The sequence below is a fragment of the Lagopus leucura genome, unplaced genomic scaffold (genome assembly GCF_019238085.1).
Source record: "Lagopus leucura isolate 7727_CA_CO unplaced genomic scaffold, USGS_WTPT01 Super-Scaffold_100016, whole genome shotgun sequence".
NCBI lineage: Eukaryota > Metazoa > Chordata > Aves > Galliformes > Phasianidae > Lagopus > Lagopus leucura.
The window spans coordinates 9,366,188-9,392,666 of record NW_024962270.1 but is presented as its reverse complement, the minus strand read 5'-3'; the positions used below and the strand labels follow the sequence as shown (position 1 = coordinate 9,392,666).

The window sequence follows — 26,479 nt, the reverse complement described above, 5'->3', positions numbered from 1 at the left end:
GTGAGGGGACAGTGACCATCAGGGCCGCTTGAAGGGAGGAGCTTCAAAACGTTCCTCTAAAGCTTCGGGAGGAGGCAGAGCCCTTCCGGTCCATGGCTCTCCTAGGGGCTTTTCCTCTGTATGCATGTGTGTCTGTGTGTCCCCATCACATTCCCTATCCCAGAGCAGCACTCTCCATCTGATCTGAATGCTTGGTGGTGGGAAACAGCCCTACATCCTTTCCTGCAGCCTTGGGGAGACCCATGCAGCCCCGGATCAGGAGCTAAGGACAGTGCTTGGGGGCCAGCACCACTAATGGCCCACAGCAAAGGTCTGTCCTGCAAATGTGCCCAGGATGGGTGGGATGGCGGTGGAACCTTTTGGGGTGAGGGAGTGGGGACATTTCTTTGGCTTTTTTTTTTTTCTTTTTTTTTTTTTTTTTAAACCATGGGATTTAAAACTCCTGAGCTGTGATATTTGTACAAAACCATTTGACGTTTTTCTACAGGGGAATAACATTGGAAGCAGAGGAGCCTGGTGGTGTGTGTCTGTGCTGCAGCAGCGGCAGGTTGAGCATGGGGACGAGCATGGCTGGGCTTCACCATCTCCTTTGCAGGGCTCCCGAGTTCCTCTTCTGAGGTTTTATTGAAAAGCAAGAGGTCTAAAAAGGGAGAAAACAAAAACCTAAATTGGGTGCTTTAGCTGCAACCCATGTTGTCTCCAGGTGCATCAAGAGAAGAGCTGATATGTGGAGCAGAAATTGACTGCACCAATGACAGAGACACGAAGGACACAACGTGCATATCCCCACACTGCCTGTCTCAGCTGCCCATCACAGCTCCGTCAGTTCCCACTGCAGGCTGGGCATGGCCCTGTGCTTGAGGAAGGTGCCTGGGTCCTGCTGGGCTCCCATCTCCTCCCTTAAGATCCTCTGTCTCTGTCAACCCCATCCCCTGTGCCCTCAGGGCACTAATCACCTTTAATTGCTCTGAGTATCCTCACCGGGAACCTCTGCCCACCCTCCTGAGCCCCAGGCTCTCATGGTGCTCCCTCACCTTCCTGAGCCATGCTGTGGCATGCTGGCCATGGATCCCAACCTGTAGGCCGACATCAGGCCTGCCCTGTCCCTGTGGACCTGCCTGGTGGCCATCGTGACCTGCTGAGTCTCTATGGAAGCTGCTGGCCCTTTCCTGTGCCCAGTGCATGGGAGCACACACCTCACGACCTCCTCTGAGAGGCTTATGGACCCCAAAGGCCTCCAAGATGTGCTCTGGAGGCTGCAGGTAAACATCTCAGCCTGGCCATGTTCACAAATGACTTCCCCATGTGTCTGGAAGCCACATGCCTCCTCGCAGCCAGCCAGTAGCCCCCTCTGGTCCCCAGCTCTACATGTCCAGGCCAAGGGCAAGGTGAGCTCCAGAGACATTCAGGTTGACTTGTTCCTTGGGGCAAGAAATGGGTCCCAGCCGAGCTCAGTGACCCCAGGCCCATCCCTATGCCTTCTGCTTCCTCTTTGAGACAGCAATCCTGATACACGGTCCTTCTAACGCTGTGCTGAGGCGACCATGGCACCTGCAGAACCTGCCTGGACCGCAGTAGGGATTTACACTTCAGGTTGGCTTCACCGTAGCTCTTCCCAATAGGAATCTTCCAGGCATTGATCTTCCAGGTGGGGGGTGAGTGGCTGACCCCACATAGGGACCTTGCCCCGTTTCTCCCCCAGGCTGTGGGGTTGCCCAGTGCTGTGGGGTCATCTTGGTTCGTGGTTCTGGGGGGCCGGGGGCCTCCTGCCCACACTCACCGGACTGGTTTAGCAAGAGGAGGGGCAGCCGCCTGCTTTGAAGGGCTCCCTGGAAAGGTTCGATGGCTGCAGGAGAAAGGAGAAGGCAGGAGAGGTGGTTTTGGGTTTCAGTGGGGGAGCCGGCAGCCCTGCAGAGCTTTGTCTGCTGCTGGTGGCAAAAAGGAACCCGGGGATCCTCCTGCATGGGGCTCCCCACAGCCTCTGTGCAAGAACAGCTGCACCCAATGGGAGGTGAATTTGGGGAGGACTGGGGACAGTGTGAGAGGTGGGTGCTGCCCTCAGCTGCAGGTCAGGGATGCTCAGCCCCCGGGTAGGGCTGTGCACCAGGAGATCTCCGTGCCTGGGAGAAGGGGCAGGAGCCTTCATACTGCAAGGGCAGAGCTCTGCCTGCTGGGGGAATGGGGCCGCCGGGGAAATGGGTTGGGGTTTTTTTTTTGGCTAGAGAGGCAATCTGTATTCCTGCATTGTTCCAGGTTTGGGCACTCCTGATACATATTTTTTTTTCCTTTGCCCTCCTTAAAAAGGGATGACTTGAAAAACGACCTGGTCGTAATTGCAGAAGAAAAAGGAATTCACAGAAAAGACAAACGTGAACTGGGCACAGCTGCAAAAAAACCAAAACATAAAACACCAACCCAAACCAAACAAGGCATCATTGCAAAAAATCCTGGGTGTGATTGCTTGGTCTGTCCATCAGAGCTCAGGAGGAAACCTCTGTGCCCTCACGCTCGCGCTTTTAAAACTTTTTCAAGAAGTCGTTTAAAACTTCGAACAAAACGAGGGAAAAATGAAGTGAACTCCTTCCCTCCTCACCCACTCGCTTTCCCTCTCCGTGGCCGAGCGCTGAGGAAGGAGGACCCACGCGGAGCCCCCCGGGCACAGCGCACCCCGACCGGCCCACCCCGCAGCCGCCGTCCCGTGCCGGGTCCCCGCGGGACCGAGCGGAGCGGGGCGCGCCCCGAGGCCGCTTTTATCCGCCCGGGGCCGGCAGCGGGGCCGCGGCGGGGCCTGATTGGCCCGGCCCGGCCCGGCCCGGCCTCACCGCGCTGCAGGTCGGCGATCCTCCTCCGAGCCCAGGTAAAGCCTTCCCCGGCACCCGGCTCCCAGCCAGCTCCGGGGCCGCACTGCCGGCGTCTTCTCCTTCCCCACCCTTCCTTCCCTTTTTTTTTCGCCTTCTATTCCCAACCCCCTTTTTTTTTTAAAAAAAAAAATTGTACTATTCCCCATTTCTTCCCCCTTTTATTTATTTTTTTTTTTACCTTTCTTTTCCTTTTGTATTGTTCCGTCGTTATATATATTTTCCCTTTGTTTCCCCCCTTTTTATCATTTCCTCCCTTTCTCTCCCTTTTTCTCCCTTCTCATCTTTTTCTCTTTTTTTTCCACCTTTTCCCCTTTTTTCTCTTTCTTTCTCTTCCGCCCCCCTTTTCTCCCCTTTCCTCTTCCCCCTTCCCACCTTTCCCCCATTTCCCATCCACCCCTTTTCTTCTCTCCGTTTCCCTCTCCCCCAGCTCTGTCCCTGGCAGTGGGCGCACACAGGGATGAGCAGCGGGCTGGTGCTGCGCGCCCCGCTCCCCGACGACTCCTCAGCGTTCACCCCGCTGAAGCCCGTCACCATGTCGGGGGAGCCTGGCGAGGACACCTCCGTCTTTGAGGACATCAAACCGCCTGCTAGGGCCCCGGACAACCCTCCTGACCTGGCACAGGTAAGGTGGAGGCCCCCGGAAGGCTGCTACAGCCTCCAGCTGAAGACCGATAGCTGCGTGCATTTGCTTTAATTCTGTTTTGTTCAATTTATATGTGGTTTGATTCTGCTTTTTCTCTTGCTTTTTGGCACCTCAACCGCTTTGCCCGCTCATCCTTTCCCCTCTGTGGCTCTTTCTCCCGGCCGTGTTTGGTTTCATATTTTTCTCCTTCCCTTCTTTGCATTTCTCTGTGCTTCTGTTTTGGAGTTTTGGAGCAGAGCTCTGCTCCTGGAATGGGTTTTGCTCGCTGCAGGGAGCACCCAGGGCCCCGCGTCTTTGGGGACACCACAGACACTGGGATTGCATGGTGCAAGGGGAGCATTTTTATGATTATTAATCTTATTTCTGCCTCACGGAAGGAAAAGAATGCACCTGAAAATTCCCCAGCCCAGTGTTTTCCCCCCACGCATTCTGGGGATAAAGACCAGGATTTAGGGTGCCAGGGCTTCTCCCTGCCACAAGGCCGTCCTTCCCAATGGGAATCAAGTGGGAGCTGCCGTTCCGGCCTCTTTCCCCAGACACGCGGGGCGAGCGGGGCCATGGCTGATGATCCCCGTGTTCCCAGTGCTGCTGTGAGCGGGGCCCCGCGAGGTGGCGGGAGGGCGGCTCCCAGCCCCATGGCTGCCCCATGGGGGCACCTCGTCCCGCTCTGCCCTCTGCCATGGCTTGCCAGGACGGGGCTGGCTATCGGTGCTGCTGGACAAGGCTGTGACCCATCACTGCTCTGGCCCCACAGCGTGTCCCAGTGCCCCCCGGAGCCTGCCCACCGCAGTCTCCTTATCTCAGTCCTCTTCCCCACTCCACAAGTCGCTGCTCTAACAAGGGGAGGGGGGCAGCTCTTTGCTGGTGGAAACATTATTTGATCCGTGCTGGGAGGAAATCGGGCATTCGTGGAGTTTGCACTTGTTTTGGCGCTTTTCTCAGCCTTGCCAGCTACTATGACCCAAATTACAAAGCGAAAAGAAAGGAGATAGAAATGTTTTCCCATTCCAGTTTCGACTGGATTGACCAAAAAGAATTTTTCCCTTTAAATCTCAAGAGGCTGGTACTAGAAGGGAGAGAGAGAAGGAAAATAAACAAACCCAAGGTGCATTTGGGGAGGTGTTCCAGGGGAGAAGGAGACTTTCCCACTGCAGCACCCCCACGGCTGGCTGCTGCCAGAGAGGGGGCTGCATCCCTCTGAGCTGGGTTTGCTCTCTGGGCAGCTGAGTGACCTTGCTGCTGAGTGCCCTGAGCCTCTTGGAGCCACCCACGGCTTTCCACCTGCCTTCCTTGGGTGCAAGTGTTGTCTTATGTGGTGCAAACCCTCTGCACTCCTGTGAGAGCTGGTGGAAGTCATGAGAACAGGTCTCTGTGACCCTGGGGATGGTTCTGTATGGCCAGGAGCATGATGGTGGTAGTGTGTCCCTTGGTCCCTGCCAAGCATGTGGGACAGGAGCTGGCTCCTAGTGTGCTTTCCTGCAGCTGGAGAGCAGCACAAGGTGCTGCGGGGGCTCATCACTATGGCTGGATTGCTAAAACAGGGGAGAATGGGGCCTGACAGGGGAGTCCTGTTGTAGGATTTGAGGATGGCTGCGGTGATTCAAAGGGTCACGCTGGTTGCAGATCTTGCAGAGCTGGTGCTGGAGGATCACTTGGGCCTGCTGCAACACTGGGTGAGATCAGGACCCAATGTAGAAGTGGTTGTGAAGAGAGAACAGAGAAAACACAGCCTGTCTCCTGCCATGACTGCATGCCCTCGCTGCTAACACGGCCAACCGTGCCCTGGGTTGTACAGAGGCAGCACTGCCACCAGGCGAAGGAAGGGATTGTCCCACTTTGCTCTGCACTGGTGTGTCCTCACCGCGAGGTTTGAGTGCCACAAGATAAGAAGCACATAAAACTATCAGAGAGCATCTAAAGGAGGGCTACAGAGATGAGGAAGGGCCTGGAGGGCACGGTGTGTGATGGTCCCTGGGTCTGTTGGGTCCAGACCAGAGGAGTAGAGCAGAGTCCTTAGGGCAGCTGCAGCTCTCATAGGGAGCAGAGGGCAGCGCTGAGCTTTGCTGTCTGTGACAGCAGTGGGGCCTGAGGAAATGGGATGGAGCTGTGTGAGGGGAAGGGCAGGGGGTCAGGGAATGGGTCTTCCCCAGAGGACAATGGCATGGAACATCCTCAGGGCAATGGGCACGGCCGGAGTTCAAGGAACATCACTCTCAAACTCCAAATTGGATTTGGGTATTGGGTGGTTCTGTGTGGAGTGAGGGGTTGGACTCAATGGTCACTGTGGGTCCCCTTCAACTTTGGGATATTCTTTGATTGCCTCCCTTTTCTCTAGTGGGTCTTATGAGGACCAGGGATGTGCTTTCCTGTTCTTCAGTGACCCAGCGCCCTGCACAGCATGCTTGGAACTGGGGTGATGGGTGCTTAGAGGGGAGTGGAGTCGTCGTGTTGGGATCAACTGGAGCCCACAGCCTCCAGGACCAGCCTGCAGGTCTGCACGTCTGGTGGTCTCTGTGCCTGGCAGGTGTCTGCAGGGCAGCAGGAAACTGAGCTGGCGTGTGCAAAGAGGATGGGCTCATCCCCACGTCCCCGCAAGGCGACCTGTCGGGTTGGTGGTGGGCTCAGCTTAGCCATTACCACTATGGTTTAATTTTGCTGCATCCTCCAGACTCACAGACTCCCTGGTGGTGAGGTGTGGGACGAAGCAGCTTGGCTGAATTTTGAGCTGTGGGAGCACAGTGGCTTTGTGCACGTGGCACAAAGGGCAATTGTTCCGCCTGGACGCTGCGCTCGGCGGGCGGCTGCAGGAGGGGACGCAGCCAGGGGGGCTGCAGGTGTGCTGCTGTCTTCCCTCCTGTTGTTTCCCAGAATGAGGGAGGTTGCAAATCAGCCAGGAAAAGGTGTTTGCTTGTCTCTGACCACTAAAAAGGCGGGTAGGGGAGGGAGGGAGCGAGCAGGGGACTCCGACTCGTAATAAATGCAACGGATTTCCCTTTATCACTCTTCCTGAATGGCTGTGGGAGGCACACGTAGGTTGGAATTACTCACGAAAGTTTAGGGCAGCTCATTTTTGACTGGTGCATCATCCACTACCAAGTTTCCTCTCACAAACCTGTTTGGTCAGCTACCTACGCTACTTTGTTCCCTGGTCCAGTGAGCTCCTTTATCTAACCCATCCACTGCAAATAATCGCACTTACCACCGTCTTGTTAGCTGAGCCCCTTGATTAGAATATTTGCTTTCCTTGTGCTCCATTGGTGAATTGGGTGAGTCACAGGGTACTGTTGGTGTTTGGGGATTGGATAACCAGTGTTTACAATTCAGATGTTCTCAGAACTTGAGCTAGCATGAAAACTCTCAAAAAAACCCCATGGGCTGTTTCCCACATCAAAGAGGCTCAGCCCCTCCAAGCTTAGATTGAAACTCAAACAAAGATTCTTTCATTAAGTTCAGAAATGCTTGGAGAATTCTTTGAAAATTATTTTTTAATTTTTTTTTTTAATGTGATGAGAGACCTTCGAATTTCCACCAAGGACAGGATTTGCAAGTATTCAGATGTATTTAATGACCTTGCTCCTTGTAGTATTTCCAGTACTAGCAGGAGAATGGCAAGAGATCGGTCTCATTAGAGTCAGGTCAGATCATCCAGCCACCAAAAACGTGGCTCCTTCTTTCTTGTAGGAGTGTAGTCTGTTGTCCATCCACTATCACCCCTGTCATATCTGAGGCGATTTGTTTCACAAAAATGCAGATGCCTGTTCACCAGCCAGCCCAGCCCTTCTTAGCATCCTTGCCTGTACATCAGTTTTGTTTGCTAGCAGAGGGAACTAAACAAAGGGAGGGGTGGGTTAATGCTTTCACTGAAAACCCCTGCAAAGAATGCAAGGTTTGATGGTGTTCACTACTAGGATGGAAATGACTCAAATCTGTTAAACGAAATGGAAAAATTCAGTCACTCCTTTCTGACTGTCCAATCTGTTGTTACTTTAGAGCAGAGCGTTTCATTGTGAGCATCTTCAGTGTTTGGTATTTTGGTGGCTCTGCATCATCCTTTTGGGAGATCATTAGCTTGACTGGCTGTTTGATGTCATCTCTGGGATATCACCTCATGTTTTCCAGGGCCTGGCAAGCCCCGTTCTATGAAACGCTCCTGCTGGAGCTTCTCCAGGGCTCAGCACCCTTCTCCATGCGGCCTGTCAGCCTGTACCCTGATCAGTCTCCCTTAATTAGAGCAATTGGCTATTCGTTTCTATGCGTGGAAAATGTGGAAGAAGAGGGTTTATTCTGAGGGAAGGAAGCTGGAGGACACTCTCTGAGGATTGCTGCTTGAGGACCCTGCTGGCAGCACGGATGCCACGAAATGTGTAGGGCAGTGTGCACACCAGAAAGGGCGGCACTAAGTGTCCTCTCAGTCCCTGTGATGATACTGGCAGTGTTTACTTGGCCTTGTGACACGCTAGGTGCTGTGCAAGCCCAGAAAAAAGTTGGCCCAAAGACCTACTCACTCGAATACAATGTTTCTACATGCCTTAGGGTTTGTTTTGTTTTGCTAACTGGTTTGGCGAGGAAGTTGAAAGCTGCAGAGATGGTGGGATTTCTGTCTGCACATGAAACCTGACCTTGCTTCTCCCAGACGTGCATGGGGTATTGGGTCTGCTTCGCTCATTGTACGAGGAAGAACAAGCTTTTTGGCCTGTCTTATCACTTGCTGATTGCCAGGAGGACTTCACAAGCCTCAGCAAGCAGCAGATGACTCATTCTGCCTTTGTCAGACCTTGCCCTGGGAATGTGCATCTTTTCTTCTGATTGGAAGAGGCTGGGTGATGAGTATGAGCTTTCTGATGGTTTGAGTGAGGTGGAATGAATCCCACCCATAATCTGGCTGGAGGAAGCTCCCTGTGAGCACTAACAGCCTCTCCCATCATTGGTTCAGGACCTGCTGGAGAGCTCAAGAACTAGCCTAGTGCCCACTAGCCATGCAGTAGCTAGAAATGGGTGGATAAATTTGTCTGGGCCATTTTTTAGGAACATTTGAGTGCTTCCATCTAGTCAGATTTGTAGGAGAGGAAGTGCTGGAACAGAGTCTGCAACCAGGATGGAGAAATGGTGCTGCAGGTAGGCCAGCTTCTAGCTGAAGAGAGCAGCAGAGGCTGTGTGGCTCTTGGAGGTCAACTTTTGGTTGTATGCCTTAATCGGGGGAACATTTGAACTGCGTGTTTTGCCTGGGGCTGATCTTCCAGGATTTGAAATAGCATTGTATCATTGATCTTTCCAGAAAAGCATCCATACCAAAGTCTATCCAGTGCAGCCTCCAGCAATGTGTGCCCACTTAGGTTGATGGAAAATCTCCAGTTGGCTTTGATGGGCTTGGCCCCAGACTCTGCTGAGCAACAGCGCTTTGGAAAGAGGAAACTGCATACAAAGGCATGACTCACTTTTCAAGAAGGTGTCCTCATGTCATCCCCTCCCATGAAGACGCAGTTTCAGAGGGCTGTCCTTCTGCCAGGGCAGAGTAGGGAGCAGTGGGTGAGGAGGGAGCTGCCCCTCTTTCCTACCCACTCTCAGGCTCCATGCAGGCAATTGTTTTGTGCTTGGTAGGTCTGGGAAAGGGAAAATCAATGTGGGGTTACTCTACTACTGACGTGAGACCTCTCATCCCAACCTAGATCTGTCTAAGGCGAGGTGGACCAGGTGGCTTTGGTGTTCAGTAAGGCCTAGAGATGGTGCAGCAGGGCCAGAGCTTCCTCTAAGGTCGATCGTAGATATTTTTCACTTCATTTAAGCCATTGTGTTTGGAAAGATTTCTGCTCGTGTTCTTAAAGCCCCCTGAAGCTTGGCTGCTCCAAACTGGCCCTCTTCTGGGTACTTGACCTTGGAGCTAGATGACGGTGTTCTGCTTTCTCTGGCCTTTGGGATCACTGACTGTGGTGGCATGGTCTCTGTGATAAATAACCAAGGTAGACTGCCTTTCAGCGAGTCCTTATCAGTCGTTGGAAGAAAGGAATAGCAAACAGAGTCAGCAAGCCTGCTGGAAACACTGCTGCCTATTGGCTCAGCCGGAGGCCATCTGGCCACATCTGCCTCGATGGCAAATCTTGGGCTTAAGAAAATCCCTCGGTTCCAAGAGGTGATAATTAACTCAGGTAGTTCAACTGCAAGGGCAGAACAGAGCTCCAGAATAACCCTCCAAGGCAGCGTGGCTGAGCTGCAGCTCCAAAATCTGGGAAAAGGGTGCATCCCTGTGGCCTCGTCGTGCTCACAGTGGTGCTCTTGCAAATGGAAAGGTATGAAATTTCAAAATTGGAAGCTGGTGGGGCAGATCACCTCTGGCAGCCATCTCCACAGGCTCCAGTAAGAGCTTGCACAGAGACTTCAGCTTAGATGCTCGCTTTCCAGGTGGCCCAAGCTCGTGAAGATGAATCTTGCCGCATTGCACCTAATGCTGAATGCTCTAGGGGCAGTGCTACCTCTAGGAGTTGCTCCTCATCTCTTTGGGATGGAGCAATCAGAGGAGCCCACCTGTGGCACCCACTTAGCTATGACCAGGGTTTGGCTTTGCTGCCTGCAGTTGTGCTGGGCTGTTTGCAGCAGCTAGGCATTAGGCCCTGTGAACTTGAAAGGAAGAGTCCTGGGTCTTTCTCTACTAATCCTGTTTTGCAGAGAGTTCCAGAAGACTTGAGGAACAAACAGAAAATAACGTTGATCGAGGTCAATATCAAAACCAAATGATCAGAGAAACAAATATTTACCCAAGTCAATATTTAACTAGGGAGACAATAAATGCTGATATTGAACCAAATCTGTATATAAATACGGTCTATTTATAACGTGTCCCTTTAAAGGGGCACTGCCAGGTACTTGCCATGGCTTTTGATTGATGATTATCCTCCCCATTGTTTGCCGATTCCCTTGGAGGCTGGAGTTTCATGCAGGTGCAGGCAGGAGAAACAGACTGCACTACATAATCCCACAGCCTGGCCATCGTTGCCCTTGTCCCATGAATGCCTGGGGAGGTCCCCCCCCAGTTGGGGAGTGGGCAAGGGGTTCAGGGTCGTCACTTTGCAGAGCAGGAGGGGGCTGAGGCCAAGAGGGCTGGAGGATGCCAAAAAATGAAGGAACTCTTTGCTTCTTCCCTCCTCCCCTCCCCCCCAGCTGCTTTCTCTGCCAACTTCATGAGCTCGTTGCCTGTTTAGCAAACATTGATTTCTCTCCTTGTTCCTCTGTGGTGACCACATTTGATGTTTCTATGGCAGTTTGTTATTTATCAACTTCAGATTAGAAAGCATTTAATCATGGGAAAGACATGTCTCACCTCCTGCCTGGTCAGCTGGCTGTGCCTCGCACCTTTTTAACGATGCTCCTGGTTAATCGCTGGCAAAATGGCCTGGTTGGCTCAAGCTCCCATTTTTGTGCGTCCTGCCAAGAAATGTTTGTCTGGGGCTCTGCATTTATTGATCAGTGTCCTGATAACTACTCAGCCTGCTTCAGATGGGATTGAGATGAGAGATGGGGATCTCCAAGGCAGGAGACTCCTGCAGGGCTTTTGGAAGTCGGTGGTTGGCAGAGTGGGAGGACTTGGGTCTGTTTGCTGGCCGCAGAAGCATCCATTTGAGGGAGAGAAGAAGAGTGGGGAGCCCCTTTCCTCTGCCTGCATGGGTTTTTGCTTTCTTTCCGCTGGCAGGTCGAAAAGACCATCCTATATGGTCAGAAATAGATACTGTGACTTTGAGGGGAAAATGCAGAAATTCAGCATTTTTATTGCACTGAAAACTATTCCCTTCCTGGCCAAACTGAAAATCTCGGTTTGGAGGAGATGCCTCTGAAGCATGGAGGTTTTGTTGATGTCTACTTTGGCTCTGTTTCCCCTTGGCTCTGGTTTTGCTGGAGCTAGTGACCCATGACTCCTGGCACCGTTGTTGGTGCAGTCAGTGAAGCCTGGGGCATGCCCGTCTCCTGACCCTGTGTCTCATCCTCATCTGCAGCAATGCCATTACTAATGCTTACAAGGGAAACTGGATCACTGAGCCCTCCAAAAAGTTGCTGGGCCTTCATCTGTAAGGCTCTGTGTAGTCTTTCTCCATAGAGCCAGAGTGGGATGGCTCTTGCAGTATTGAGGTGCACTGAGCGCTGTGGCTGTGTGATTGGCTTAGTTCTCAAAGAGGCAAGAAAATAGTTAATTTTCTGCCTATGCCTGTCAGATGGGGAGGATGGAACAGGCTGAGTATTTCTGGTCATTCCTGCCTCATGTGAGCCACTGCAGAGTCCTCAGCTGCCCTCCCAGGAGCTTGGCTGAACTGTGCATGTGGTATTGAAGCTGTTTCTTGCAGGTGATGGGACGCAAATCCCCCAAAACCATCATAGCTCTATCCCAGAGGCTTCACCATGAAGCATCTGTTCATGCTTCCAGTCAGCCCGTGGGACCAGCAACCCTCCAGCGGTGGCAGATCTTATGTCCCCAGCTCTTTTAGCACCTGTCCTATCAAGGCCACGTGGTTTTGTGGTCTGTCATCAACCTGCAAGAAACATCTTCCATTTGGATGCAGCTCTCAGAATATGTACACCTCACAGGTGGGAAAACTTAGTTGAGTTGGTTTTGCGGGATTGCTTTGAGACACAGTGAAGCCTATTCTGGTTTCCATCCCTTGCTGCTGTGCCTGTCCAGCCTATTAAACGTCCACCTATGCTCCTACGGCAAGGAGGTGAGGCTTTACCACAATCCTGGAGAAACCTCGTGGTTAGGGTGAATGCTAGTGGAGGAGAAGCATGGCACACTGAGAGGCAGCAGCAGCTGCGAGAGAAGGGTGTGGAGTGAAAGTGGGCTGTAGGCTGTTGTTGATCCCGCACACACAGTGTCAGGGCTCTCTCCACCCCTTGGCGAGGATTAAGACAAAAACAGAGCGTGATTGCATGAGCTGGGAACCAGGTTTGCCCCTCCTCCCCTTGCTTGTGATTCTGAAGAGGAAAGCAAGCCAAAAAAACATTGCTGTTGGTGAATAGAGGGAGGGCAGTATCATGGCTGTGTTCCCACCTCCAGGCTGGAGGAAAATGGAGGTTCTCCCAGCTGCTCAGGATGGCTCCCCAGCTCTGGGTAACCTCTGAAGAGAACCACTGGTGAAACCCCAATGGAAATAGGGTACTAGAGAGAACAGTTTAGGAGGCAGGTTTCTACTCATTGTCCCTGCAGCCCTGCTTGTTTCTCCATCAGCCTCTGAAATGAATGTCCTGGGGGTGCTGGCTGGGGCTGCAAGGGTGCAATATGCAGAGGTGCGGGAGGTGGGCTGGCTTCAGGAGGACCTTTCCACTAACACAGCCCTGTCTGTTCCACAGCTGCACCCCATGAGGATGGAACAGCGGATGCCACTCACTCTCGAGGTGAAGAGCTTTCCTTCTTTCTCTCTCTGCTTGTTTCTGCCCCTGTTTGTAAGAGGTACCTGTAAGAGATCCCCCACCCCAGTGCAGGCCATCCAGCAGCCTATTCAGAACAAAGTGGTAAGGACGTGGTGGCATCTCCTTACTCCTTCCTTGAGGTCCTGCCACTAGCAGGGGTGCATTCCCCCTGCCTATGGTGCCTCTATCCATGCTAGCCATCTGGGTGACAGTGAGGCTGTCTCCCCCATTGTGAAAAGCGGTGTAAGCAGCATCTAGAAGGAGACGCCTGCATTTGGGATTCTTGAATTGGATCCCACCCAGGCATGACAAGAAGGCATCCCTGCATGTAGTCATCCCAGCTCTTGTGTCAGCTGTGGAATGAAGGGTGGTTTTGGGGTAAAGTGTTAGGTGGGAGGTGCTTAGGTGAATGGTTTGGTGTTAAGTATTTGCTCAATGCCCAGCAAGCAAGGAGCTGCCTAGTGTTGCTAGGTTTTCCTGGGCGACAAACAAATCAAGCGGCTCTTCTGAGGACACCTCTGGGGTCCTGCATGTTCTAGAGCATCACCGGCATCATAGTGATGATCTAAGTTCCAGTAGGGTGGGACCTGCACCCTCGCAGTGATTCTGCAGCCAAGGACAGGGCTGAAAGTCTTCCCTGTCCCATCAAAGACGATTGCTCTGCTCTTCTGAGAAGTTGTGCCCTAGCTTTCCCCTGGGGCTGCCTAGGATCAGAAGTGGATTTATGAGACTCCATGGAGTGGGACCAAGCACACCTTGATCTGCAGGTAGAGGTGAGGAGAGAGGGAGGGGAGACACTGGGCAGGGAAAGGCAGTGACAGCAGTTGGACAGATGGATGGTCTCTTAGTGACAATGCAGCCTGGGACCCAAACTTAGAGCCCTTTCTCCACCGAATATATCTGCCTGGCCACCCGCTGCATAAGAACCTATTTGAGTGTGGGGGGGGAGACCTTTCCTGGGAACTGAAGGTGAGAAACTCAAATACCGGAGATAAGGGAAGGGCAGAAGTAAAAGGCATCCAGCGCCTTCCCCCTGCTTCACTCCCCCAGCAAGTGGGGCCATTTCATCGCTCAGGTATGTGCGGCATCTGGAGCCTCCGGTCCCACCCAGGGGTCCAGTTTGGTGCCAGGGTGGGCGCACAAGCAGCACCCAGGGCTCAGCTCTCTGTGTGGCGTGGCTCTCCCATACTGGGTGTTGCGGGGGGGGCAGAGAAGGGGCCAGGATTTTGGAACAGCGCTCAAGGATGGGTCCTCTGCTCTGAGCTTCCACTCATGCAGAAGAGGATGTATTGGTAGCATGTACTTGTGTTTGGGTGGAAGCCAGCTTAGTCGTGCATTGCCATTGTGACTTGCAGAGGTGCAAAGGCTCTTTGAATTCTCTGGAAGCACAGGTGATGTGTTTCACTGGAAAGGGCGAGGAAAGTACCTTGGATCCTGTCCAGCTTTGATAAAAGCAATGAACTTACAGCAGAGATGACTTTGGCCTGGTGGCATAGTTCACAGCGGCACAGCCCTCGGCTCAAGCACAATGGGTGTGGGATGGGAGCAGCCTGCGCTCCTCAAGTGCATTGTAGGCTCTGCCAGGGAAGCCCTGCAGTTTTGCCAGCTCCTCTACATATCAATGAGTCTATGAGGGCTTTGCAATCAGCTTGACACAGGGATAACCACATAATTAAAGGCTGTAGCTTTATAGAAGAGCATTAGTGCTTGTGTATTTAACCACAAAGAGCAGAAAGTTGAGTCATCAAATGCCAGGGGATGAGTTTCCTAGTGGGTTGCTCCATCAGGTTGCAGAATTATTGGGCCTGGATCCAGTGGGATGCTGCATCAGGCATGAACTCTGACAAGCAGTGGCTGAGCTATAGGTTCTGTTAGCCTGGTAATCCAGGGCTGTACAACTCGACCAGAGGTTGGCCAAGGGCTGAGTCATTTTACCAAGAGAAGGCAGCAACAGCATGCCTGGCAGTTTCCATTTTAGGCTCACGGTCACATGAAATTTCTGCCAACATCTATTAGGTTTCTAGCGCTGCTGCCAAAATTGCTCTCGATTAATTGTCTCAATTAATTTTCTCAAAATTGTCCACCCTAGAGTAAAATAAGCATGTCTCAGGTTGCTGAGTTTAAAGCAGGCCAGAGTCAACGTGTCTAGGGTGAGCTACTCCAAACACATCCAGGCTGACTTGGGCAGAGCTCCATGTTTTATCCCATGTCTAGTACTTGATGCTGTCATTTGTGGGACCAAAGAACTGTGCTAAATCACAGAATCACAGAATAGTAGGGGTTGGAAAGGACCTCTGGAGATCATCTAGTTCAGCCACCCTGCTAAAGCAAGTTAGTTGGAGTAGGTTATATAGGAAAGTGTCCAGGCAGGTTTTGAACATCTCCAGCCTCATCATTATCAACATCAACTTCTTTCACGACAGCACCCTTGGCCTTGCTCAGCCTTTGGTACCACTGCAGGTAGGTAGGAGGGAAGTGGGACAGAGGACAGGGTGACATCATCTCTGGGAGTCAGAGAGCGAAGCTGATTGCTGCAACACCTGATACGTGGGCTTGTAGCTCCCCTGGTTCCCCTCTAGTACACGTTGAACACTGAACTCCTATAAAGCTTGCTCTTCACAAATTCTGTTCCCTGTATTTTTCACCCCAGGGACGTTCTGAAATGGATAAGTACCTCTCCAACCAGATGCCACCCATCCCCATGATACCAGACAAGAAATACCGCCGGGAGAGTGCCTCAGTGGTAGATGAGTTTTTCTCAACGGAGAAACCCACTTCCACGCCTTACAGCGTGAACATCAATGTCATCCTGCCCGACACCACGCACTTACGGACTGGACTTTACCGATCCCCCAAACCCATGACGCCATTCACGCAGATCAAGACGGAACCTGGCACCAGCTTCTCCCAGCCCTGCTCTTCCACATCAGGCTCCACACAGACCCTGCCTGACTTCACCAGTGTCTTTAGCATGCCCCAGTCAGTGGCAGTCAGCAACATCTTCATCAAGCAGGAGATGCCTTCTGATATCTCGCTATCCAGCAGTTCACAGCAAGCCCAGTTTTACCAGATGCCTCTTGGCAACGGCAGCGCTGATCTTACCAACCTGACGCCCTCCTCAAACAGCACCACAGCCATCAACAGCCTCAGTGGTGTCACCATGTCCACAGGTAACGCCATGTCCAGTGTGCTTCACAGACATGTCCAGGCTGGAGGGCCAGTTAAGCAGTACCCACATGTCTCCCAAGGACAGGAAAACTTCAACATCTCAGGGCAGTTCTATTCTGTGCCAGGGGTGAACCTGCCACCTTCACCCCCCAACTCGCAGCCTGGCAGCCCAGAAAATCAACCAGAGCTCATCAACACCATCTCTCCCCCACCATCCTATGAAGCTACTTTTGGACTGAAGCTGGTCCAGTCATCCCAGGTCCCTCCAGTCCCCAGCAGCCTTGGGACCCTCTGCCAAGGGCACACTGTCATGCAGACCCTCAAATATAACAGACGCAACAACCCTGAGCTGGAGAAAAGGAGGATCCACCATTGTGATTACCCAGGTATTTTCACTGTTTTGTCTTGGTTTTGGGATCACTTCTTGGCACAGGGAGACTGCGGGCTGCTTGGAGATTGACCAAGAATCACTCTGTCTGTGTGAAGAAAGGTGACACGGTACTGAGTGGAAAGCCCCAGGGAAGCAAGGTCCTCCCACCACCAAGGCAGTAGAAGAGCCTGGTTCTCTCTGCTCCCATTGATGCATTTTCTCTGCCCTTCCATTTTCCAACTCTGGCAGTAGCAAGCCTGGCGCTGAGAGGCAGAGGGTGCTATCCAAGCATGGGGATGCTCCCAAAAACCAACTGACTGCCTTAGGAGTCCACTGTACTCTACATGGGCAAAAACATGCCTCCTGTCTAACTTTCCATTCCCATCCTCCCATGAGATGTAGCAAACCATCTACTGATTTCCACAAGCAACATTTTTAGTCTCTTTATGGCACCCAAATTCTCTTCCTTTGCAAAAAGAAAAGAATCATACCCATCAGTGGCCTTAGGTATTGCATCTAGGTGATTCTATGATTCTGACGTTTTGATGAAAGCTGCCACCACATTTTTGTGATTAGCAGCGTGTGCTGAATTTCTGCCTCCTGCTCACAGCTGTGGGAGATAGGACTGAGGTGGTGTAGATGGAGCTTGGCTCTGGGATGGAGGCTGCTCCTCTGCTTCAGTCAGGATTGGTCAGAGTCATGTCCTTCAGGACACATTACCAAGGTGCAGCTCTCCTACAAGCCAGACTGGCTGCTCCAAGAGTACGGGAGAGAAACGATGGGGAATCCTCAGCCCTAACCTCTTCTTTAGCAAAAGGGGCCAAGCAGGGTCCTGCAGATGGTGAAGAAAGATCATTTTGTTTCCCAGGCTCATACCCTAGGCACTTGCTCACCTCATTTCTGCTTAGAGCTTGGCCTGTTTCAGTCTTGTTTCCATCAAGGCAAAAGTGCAAATAGAGAGGAGCTGAAATGCAGAGGTTGGCCTTCACTTTCTGAAGCACCTGTTGCAAGCAAATACTGTGACTTCCACAGACTGTGCCACAGAAAAAAAAAAAAAAAAAAGCAACAGAAAAAAGGCATTCCCTCTATTGAGTGTTCAGCCTTTTGCCAGATGTTAGCTTTTCTTGAGAGCTGAGAAGGGATAGAGGACGGGCAAGGTGATGTCCAGGTGGGCTTTCCTCTGCACAAACTGGCTGTTTGCCCTCCTGCTTGGCTAATGGAGTTGTGGGCCTCAAGGAACTTGGGACAGCCCATCACAATAAAGGGAACTGCCAGAACTGAAAGTGTTGATCAGTCATTTTGGTTTTCATTGTTAGGAGCTTTGCCACTGGGAGGGTATGGTGGCTTTCATGTGTCCTTGCTGATCAGGAGCTGGTAGACCCAGCCAGAAGTACTAGCTTCTCCTTTAACTGAATGAACACTCTTTCTTTTAGAGACATCTTTTTCTGAAAAACCAAAAAGTTTTAGCTAAACTGGGCTCCATGGGATGTGCTCAGCTTATCTGTCCTCTCTCTGCTGGAAGGCTGTGAGTGAGCACAGGCGTGTGTCTCCAACAAAGGGAGCAGAGATTGGGAACTGTAATGCCCCAGAGCCTTTATGAGCAGTGGTGCTCAAGGACCTGGGCTGCTGAGAGTTCTGCTGGCATGTGAAAGGTTTGGAAAATGAAGGTCTAACCCACAACTGCTTAAAGAGTGTTGGTGGGAAGAGGTATACAGTGCATTGCTGGGGGCCTTCAGTGAAATCTTCCTAAGAGCTCAGGCCTTTTTTTGACTCCATCTCACTTGGAGTGATGACTGTTCTTACTGTCTGCAAAGTCCAGTGGGGAGGGATGCTGCTGTGGGCTCTCCAGGATGGCAAACAGTATCTTCAGGTGTGGTGTTAGATTGGTGGCAATGCCAGCGTTGGGAAAATAAACTGTACTTTGCAAGTGAGGGGGAAGTAGCACAAGGTTTTATTAGATGATGTGGAAACATGGAAAGAAAAAATATGACCATGTTGATTAGAAGGGTAATAAAAATTCAAATTTATATTTTAGTATTCATGTCAAAACTAAATGAAGCAGGGCCGTAAAGGCAGCATGAGGAGCTTCTTCAGACCAGGTGAAAGGAAGAATGGGCAGTCATTCACTGAGCGATGTTTGTTTTTGAAACTCTTGCCAAAATCACAGTGTTTCTGCTGGGAACCTTTCTCTGATCGGTGGTGCTAAGCTGAAAAATGTCCCACCTTGTGCCTCTTGGGAACCGGCCTCATCATGCCTGCTAAGTCTGTTGCAGAGCCCACTTTCCCTCTCACTTTACCATAGTGGTACCAGTGGCCTCTGGAGCCCAGCAGGACAAGCAGCAGCTGGCAACTTGTGGTGGTGAATCTGATATTTCCATCCTGCCTGGAGGGCCAGGGAAGTTCTGAAAGCTGGGGTCTGGCTTTATCCCCTGTAGTTCCCAGCACAGTGCTTATGACTGTCACGGTTGTGTAGCAAGAGATGGAGAGTTGTCAGTGTTTGTCTGTGCTGGGGAACAAGCAATGTCTTTAGATATTGCTGAAGCAAAATGGAGATGTCCAGGCTTATTTGCATCCTGCTACTGGTGTGCTTTTCAAGGCCCACTCTGTACCTAATCCCAAACATGAATGTTCTAGGTTTGTTCCAACAAGAGCCCCTTTTTCACTGGGAGGTTGTCTTTGCTGTTTTCACAGGTTGCACGAAAGTGTATACCAAGAGCTCCCACCTGAAGGCACACCAAAGGACTCACACAGGTAAGAGCACCAAATCCTGCCAGCAAACCCTGCCAGCCCTGAGCTGGGGTGGCTGTCAGGAGAGCCTGTAGATGCTAATGGTAACAAAAACCCCATGGTTGCACTGGTTTCTGAAAACTTTATGCAGCTCACTTGCCTTCTGGAGGGATAGTCTGGGACACAGGAAACTCCTAGGAGGTTCTCCCAGTGGGCTGGGAGGAGGAGGTGTTCCCAGTCCTCTGTCACGTGTGGCTTGAAGGATCCTCCTTCCTGATCTCACAAATCCTGGCCAGCTCAGATCCTGCCTAGCCAACAGAAAAATTGCTTATTGGCACGTGGTACATATCTTTGACCTCTGAAGAGGTGTCCACAGCTCCCAAGCTGCATTTTCTGGGCTCATAGTGAGCTCATCTCTTCTGTGAGACTGCTTGCTGCCTAGTGGCCGTCCTCTGGCTGTAGGGTGAGGGTGCTGAGGTGAGGCAAGGGCTGGCGTTCCCGTGCTCCCACCACAGCCAGCTGGCCTGCAGCAGACCCAGCTCACTTGTGCATTCAAGCACAGGTCTCCTCATTAAGGTATTTATTATACCTGAAACTTTATCAGATCACCAGGTAGTCCAGGAACCATCAGTGCCCTCATAAATCTCTTTTATAGGAGGGCTGATCTTTACTGAAAGCAATTAAGCTGGCCCAGAGTTCACTTTTCTTTTTTATGAACAACGAACAAAACCCATCCTGAGGCTGGGAATCAGCTCTTGTACTTGGCTCTGTTCCTTTTCCACCTTATCAGCCCTTCCCACAAGCTGGCCAGAAGACTTTCTTTGTGCATGAGGTTCAGTATTTCTGGGCAGGGAGCAACACGGAAGGGGTGGCACAGACATGCAGGAAGGACATTGTCCCAGCACCGATAAACCTTGGTCACAACGGTGATCTGTGCATGGGGCCACATGAGGGGTCTGTCTCTAAAATTAAATCTCTCTTTTTCCTCTCCTTTTTGGAGCACCACTTAGGGATGCAGCTTATATGAGACCCACGTTGTCCCTACAAACCACGCTGTAAAGATGTATCCAGGCAAACTTGGGTGGTTTTTGAACCCAATAAAGTGCAGTCATTTTTCCGTGTTTCCCAGTAACAAGGCAGGAAACCAAGCTTGGTTGCCATCTTCCAGCTCACCTGCTGCAGGAGAAAGGGCAGGGGGCCCAGGAAGTGACCTGAGCCACAAGAGAGCTACCAATGGTTGCCCAAAAATGGGAACCCAAAGTTGAAGGCTACATGCAGGCAAGCTCGGGGTGTGTGCGTTCAGTTTCTGACATCTGTTCTTTCTGCCAGGAGGGGTTAAGACCGTGGGAGCACACCATTACTCAGGTCTTTTCTTGCAGTTTGTCCGTTGCCATGGGCTGGGCTGTATTCATCTCCTGGAGACACCATTCATTTCCTGGGTGCCATTGTGAGATTAAATATATAACCAATCCGCTCCCCGCCCCCCAGGGCTGGGAATGCCAGCTCGGGCCCTTTGTTTGAGCTTGCCCTGCCGTGCTGTCCTGGGAGATGGAGCCAGCTCACGGGACAATGGAAAGCATTTTCCCTCCATTCTGGAGCTCAACCTGGTATTGTTTGAAGCTATAGGGCCTTGGTGGGGTTGACCCAGCCAGGTCACCTGCCTGGGACAATGTCTGTGGTTGCACAGTGCAAATCGCGCTTTCACATGCCAGCATGATTGCTGACAGACCCCTGCACCTGCCCTCAAGTATGACTGCAAGTGCTGCCTTTACCCCCCATCAAAAAACACACCGTGCGGAGCCTTTTGGGGAGCGGGATGTCGTCTTAGTGCCCCATCTCCTCCAGATACACCTCTGTGCATTCAACCCTAGAATATTTGGTCTGGTGTGTGCTGGAGGCTGCTCCTTTTGCTACGGCCGTGTGTTTTCTGTTTCCCAGCCAAATCCGCAGCCCTTCTGGCAGCAGGGCTGGGGGAGGAACGGGCCGTTTGCTGGTGAGCGTGCCGGAGCACCGTGCACATGCCCATGCATGCACGCTGCGTGCGTGCGTGCCTTCATGCCGCGATGGTGCGCTCAGCAATTGGCCGATGAAACAGTAAATATTTGAGGTCGGGAAAGTCAGCACATTCCCTGAACTCTGCCTGCTTGTTCAGGCTGTTAAGAGTGAGGGCTAATATTTGAGAGCACCACACCCAAGCAGGGAGAGGGCTGCAGCCAGGGTTCAGTGCGGTGGCCAGGAACTGCTGGCGGGCACGGGCTTCTCCAGCCTGGTTCCCAGCTGGCAGGGGGTTGCACAACGCCATTGATTTCAGTTGGGGAATAGGTGTGTGTGGGGGGAGGAGGCATTATGTCATGCCTGATGATCCCAGGAAAACTCAACGTCCAGCTACTGCAGGGCTGGGAAAACTGGGTGGTGGTTTCCAAGATGCAAGGCTCTGAGAAGCCTCTTCTTTCTCATGGTGCTCCCCTTATCCCAAATTAGCAGCAAAAATAGCAAATTTTGGTTTTTTAGTCAAAAAGAAAAAGAGCTCTGGAAGATTTGTGCACAGAAATGCTCTGATATCCAACGGGCTTGAGGTACTGACCTCCCATGGCAGTGACCTTTATGAGTGCAGATCATCACTGTGGTCCTGAAGTGGGGCAGCCCCTAGTGTCTTTTAGCCATACTGGAGCAGGAGATGGGTGCAGGGCAAGCTGGGCAGGCAGGTGGCCGTGCTGTTCTCTGCATTCTGATGGTGACCTGTGTCTCTTCCCTGCAGGTGAGAAGCCCTACAAGTGCACCTGGGATGGCTGTGACTGGCGCTTCGCCCGCTCTGACGAGCTGACCCGGCACTACCGCAAGCACACAGGTGCCAAGCCCTTCAAGTGCCTGGCCTGTGGCCGGTGCTTCTCTCGCTCTGACCACCTGGCACTGCACATGAAGCGGCACCAGAACTAGGGACCACCTCCATTGCTATGTCTCCAACGGCAGCTGGGACTCTTCTTCGAGGGAACCTCTCCTCCACTTGTACATAGGAACAACCCTGTGCTTTGATCAACTGGCAGGACAGAAGGTGAATCCCTCCCCCACCATTCCTGGTTTTAGAACAGATACCATTAAAAAAGAATGATAATTACAGACTGATCTTGCCACAAAGCTCCTTGTAACACCAGGGCTATGGGTCTTGGGTGGCAAGGTCTTTCTTCCAGCAAACCTGCTATTTATTTGTCTCTTGGAACCAGCTCTCCTTGGCGTCTTGAGCTCTTGGGGATGTTTTGCCCTTCTCAAGGTTGTGCCTTTGGGGAGTCAAAGGATGGCTGGGAAGGCTGGTGGATCAGGGTGTCCCATCAATTGTGAAATCCTCTTGGACTGCCCCATTTCATGGCCATGATTGGCACTGATGACATGGAGAAAGAATTGCAGCCCATGGCTGCTTGGGTTGACAGCCCCGGTCTCTGTGGGGTCATAGAAGAAAGTATGAAATACTCACAGAAGGGACAGTGCAGAAGCTGTATCCTGTTGAACCCAGGGCATTTGCCCTGCTTGGATAGATTTTCTGGTTACGTCCGTAGCATTTCTGCTTCCAAGATGAAATGTGATTCCAGATGAATCTGAGGGGACCAGAGTGGGTCTCAAAGCCACGCTGGGGACAGCAAGGAACTTACCTGTGAGCTCTGGCTTCCCAGAACATGCCGTGCCTTTCTCCAAAGGGCAGGTTCTGCTTAAGCCTTGACCACATGCATGAGGAACCAGACATCACCCATCACGCTGGGTCTGGGCTGTTGCTGTTTCACCACCATTAGACAAAAGAAAGGGGAAGAAGAACCAAAGAAACATCTTTAAAACAAATTCCAATAAATCCTGCTGTTCAGAATGTGATCATGTTACCTACCTCACTGGTTTCCTGCCCCAAGCTCTGCAAGGTGCCACCCCCCACTTCCTCGAGTGCCATGACGCATAGGGCACGTTGGCTCCCCTTCAAAGCCTGCCAGGGCTTAGGTGTGGGCAGAACAAGGACCAGGCCACGCCAGCTCAACCGGCAGCTGTGGAGGCAATAAATAAATCAGGAACAAATAATGGGCCTGGTGCGTTCAACAGAATGTTGATGTCCCCGCACCCCAGCTTCTCTTTCATTCTTCCTTGAACAAAATTAAGGAACGTGTGAATGGATGCATTTTCTCACCAGGAACTGAACTGCAGCATCTTCAGGCGCATAAATGATCTTTTGCTAACTGCAGCCATGGATGGCTCCAAGCTCTGGTCATGGTCACGTCCTCATGTCCTTACTTTAGCTCTTCCATCATGGCTCGGTGGGGAGCAGTGGCTACAGGGGCCAATGGACTTATCCACGTTTCGTCCTCTTGGCTGTGGCGTCTCTGCATGTGTTGAGGTCTGGTGTGTACAAGTGGTAGAAGCCAACATACTGGGGCAGGTGCTGTTGGTTTCTCCTCTTGCTTCCTTTTGGAGACCCTCAGGACAGAATCAGGGCAAAATGGGCTGAACCTCCTAAACACGTGAGTTAAACTACAGGGCACTGGATTGACCAGCTCACTGCATGTGCCATGGGGCTGGTGGTGGGCTCACCCCTCACCTGTCACTCTCCCAGAGGGACTTCATTGCTCCCCCCTTTTATTTTGGGGACAGAAACCTCCAGACAGCTGCCTCCATTTCTATCTCCTAGGGCCCAAAACCCACATGCTGACAAACAAGAAATGCTGATCCAGGCAACAGGCAGCTTTAAATCTTAGGGGAATTTGAAATAATTTACCTGATTATCTTTTTTTTTTTTTTTTTCACTACAGAAAAAAATGCATCTGCTCATCCTCACATAGACACACATCTATATTTTTGTTGCATTTGAGATTATTTTTACGGGGGACTGGGGAAGATGTGCCATAATGAATAACCCACTCCAGTCCATCTTTGCACCTCTGGTCTGTGTGCAAAATGTTGCCATGCAGATATTTTACCAGTGCAAAGGCAATACTGAAAGAATCCCCAGCAAAACCAGAGTGCATCTCAGCTTTTATTCCTTTATTTCTGTCTCCAGCTGTGTGTTCGGTGGCTGAAGGCAGCTTTGCCTGTGAGCCCCAGAATCAGCTGGGGCAGGAGGGGAGGGATGCTGAAGGAGCAAAGCCAACAGCAGGGGAGAGATAGGGAACTGAACCGGAGGAAGGTCTCTCTGTACCCTGTCCCTTCCCAGGGCAGACAGGAGACACTGGGGAAGGTCTGGGAGCCGGGGGGCTCTTCCTGCAAGGTTTCCTGTGCTTTGTGCAGAACAAACCCAGCTTCGGCAGCTTGTATCATAGCAGCACAACAGCTGTAAATAGGAAAGCACTGCATTGCTTGGCATGTCTGGGTGGGCTGAACGTGATCATTCACTGCCCAGAATGAGCATAGCGAGAAAAGTAATTGGACCTGGAAAACTTGGGTGGAAGGTTTATTTTTTTTCCGGTGATGCTTTTTGTTTGTTACACAGCCCCTACAACTATTAATCTATCTAATATTTTGTAATAAAATTTTATCTCATGGAGATGGCGTCTCTCTTCCCTCCTGTTGTAAGTAGTGCTTCTGTTGCCTTTGTCTGCTACTCACGTGTGTGTGTGTGTGTGTTGGTTTTATAAGCTTCATAAAGGAAGAAAGGCTTTTTTATTTGGTTGGGTTAGGAGAGCAGGTGTCTGAGCAGGGCAGGACTGGTGTGTGACGATAACCTGCAGCACCAGGCAGTGCTGGGAGTGCAATTCTGTGGCCTAGGCTGACACTTCAGAGGAATGCTGAGCTCTTCCTCCAGCTGATGTTGCAATGCTGTGCAGAGAAGGAGGGTGGGAGAGGGTTTTTGCTGTCCAAGAAGGCTCATGGAGTTCCCCCACCTTTTGCCCTGGAACGGGAGAAGGAGCAGCCCTGAGGGATGTGAGCATCCTCCTGCCCAAGGGTTTAGATGAGAGAGGAGGGATGAGGAAGTCCTGGGCTGGAGAGGCAGGCAAAATCCCCTTTGGTGTTAAGTCTGTGTGTATACATACACCTTTGTACACATGCAAACAGCCAGCTGCACATCGGCCAGGGCTGTTGAGCTCATGCCTTTTGCATGCATGCACCTGCACAAACATCTACAAGTACATATATAGTAGAAATATGTATTGGTAGGCATACGCACACACTCCTATATATTTACCCTGTATGCATACAGGCTAAACTAAACAGCTCTATAAAAAAATGTTTCTGGCTGGACCTCATGTGTCTTATCCAACATCTTTGTGTTTGCCTTCTGGCTACACTTGTGGAATCATGAGCCTTATTCCACATTAAAATCAACAGTTTTGTATTGCTTTCCATAGGGCTTGTGTTTCAATCAGATTTTCCAGAGAAATCCTCCTCTTTCATTAAGGGTCTTGGTTCCCCCACCTGGAACTCCATTAAGATGCTGAGGAGTCTGACATCCTTTTTTTAGACAGTCCCCAGGTGTGGCACTGTTTTTCTTTCCAAGTTCTTCACCTCCCTCTCTTGTTTCCAGGCTTCAGTATCACCCTCAGATTATCCTGGTGAAGGGATTGTGAGAGCAGGACACCAAGTCACACACCTTCTGTTGTCACTTCTCTGCAGTTCTGCTTCACATTACCTGGACAGAAATGGAAGCAGTGCCCGGGGAGCCACTGTTCTCTATGCTGTGATTGATGCCAGGACCCATGGGAATTGGGATCTGCTCCTTCACTGTATAGCTGGCAAAGGGTAGCATTTGCTGTTGGCTTCAACTTCTGAACAGCCTAAGATTTACCTTTCTGAAGTCTTCTGCCTGCAAAATAAGGTCATAACTGGGGTGTGAGAGGGAGGGGATAATGCTGACCGTGGGACAGGGGACCTGTGGCACGAGGAAGGTGGTTGGGGGCTGTGGAGAAGATGGGTGCTTCTGTGGAGTGAGGCATTAGGAGGATGTGCAACAGCACCTAGAGCCCCTAAGGAGGTCTGGGAACTGTGAAAAGCTTTGTGGATGTCCCAGTCAGTCATGGATGGGCTGATGGGTCCAAGCCTCCTTCTGAAAGCCATCTCCTTCCACACAACTGTTCACAGGAACTCATTTTGATGTATGGTCTCACGTTGGCTGGTATGGACAGAACCAGGTTGTCGTTCCTCTTTGATAAGTGCCTTCCCAGCTCCTGTAGTGAGGCATCACATGCCCATCAAGCTCCTGCTTCCACCCAACACACTTCAGTTTGCCCTTTGGCCCACCACTGAATCCTGCACTTTGTTCTGGCTGTGGAAACAAACTGTTCTTGGCGAGATCATTGAGAATATGAGGAATGTGATGTCATGAAAGTCCAGAGAGTGGCTGTTTATTGCATGTGAAAC

The 26,479-nt window shown here is 51.4% G+C and overlaps 1 protein-coding gene across 1 annotated transcript; it reads left to right on the top strand.

Moving 5' to 3' along the window:
• Positions 1-3,217: 3,217 nt before the first annotated feature.
• Positions 3,218-24,668, top strand: LOC122182769 (Krueppel-like factor 5). The gene is made up of 5 exons (XM_042876290.1): positions 3,218-3,483; positions 12,832-12,876; positions 15,542-16,445; positions 19,121-19,180; positions 21,915-24,668. Exons 1-5 carry the CDS (start codon positions 3,319-3,321, stop codon positions 22,091-22,093), a joined length of 1,353 nt encoding a protein of 450 aa, XP_042732224.1. The 5' UTR covers positions 3,218-3,318; the 3' UTR covers positions 22,094-24,668.
• The last annotated feature ends 1,811 nt before the right edge of the window (positions 24,669-26,479 follow it).

Excerpts from the sequence above, each read along its gene's own strand:
- LOC122182769 (XM_042876290.1), top strand. The coding sequence starts at position 3,319 with ATGAGCAGCGGGCTGGTGCTGCGCGCCCCGCTCCCCGACGACTCCTCA. Across the intron at positions 16,446-19,120 it reads CCACCATTGTGATTACCCAG|GTTGCACGAAAGTGTATACC; the intron begins GTATTTTCACTG and ends CTGTTTTCACAG. Across the intron at positions 19,181-21,914 it reads ACACCAAAGGACTCACACAG|GTGAGAAGCCCTACAAGTGC; the intron begins GTAAGAGCACCA and ends TCTTCCCTGCAG.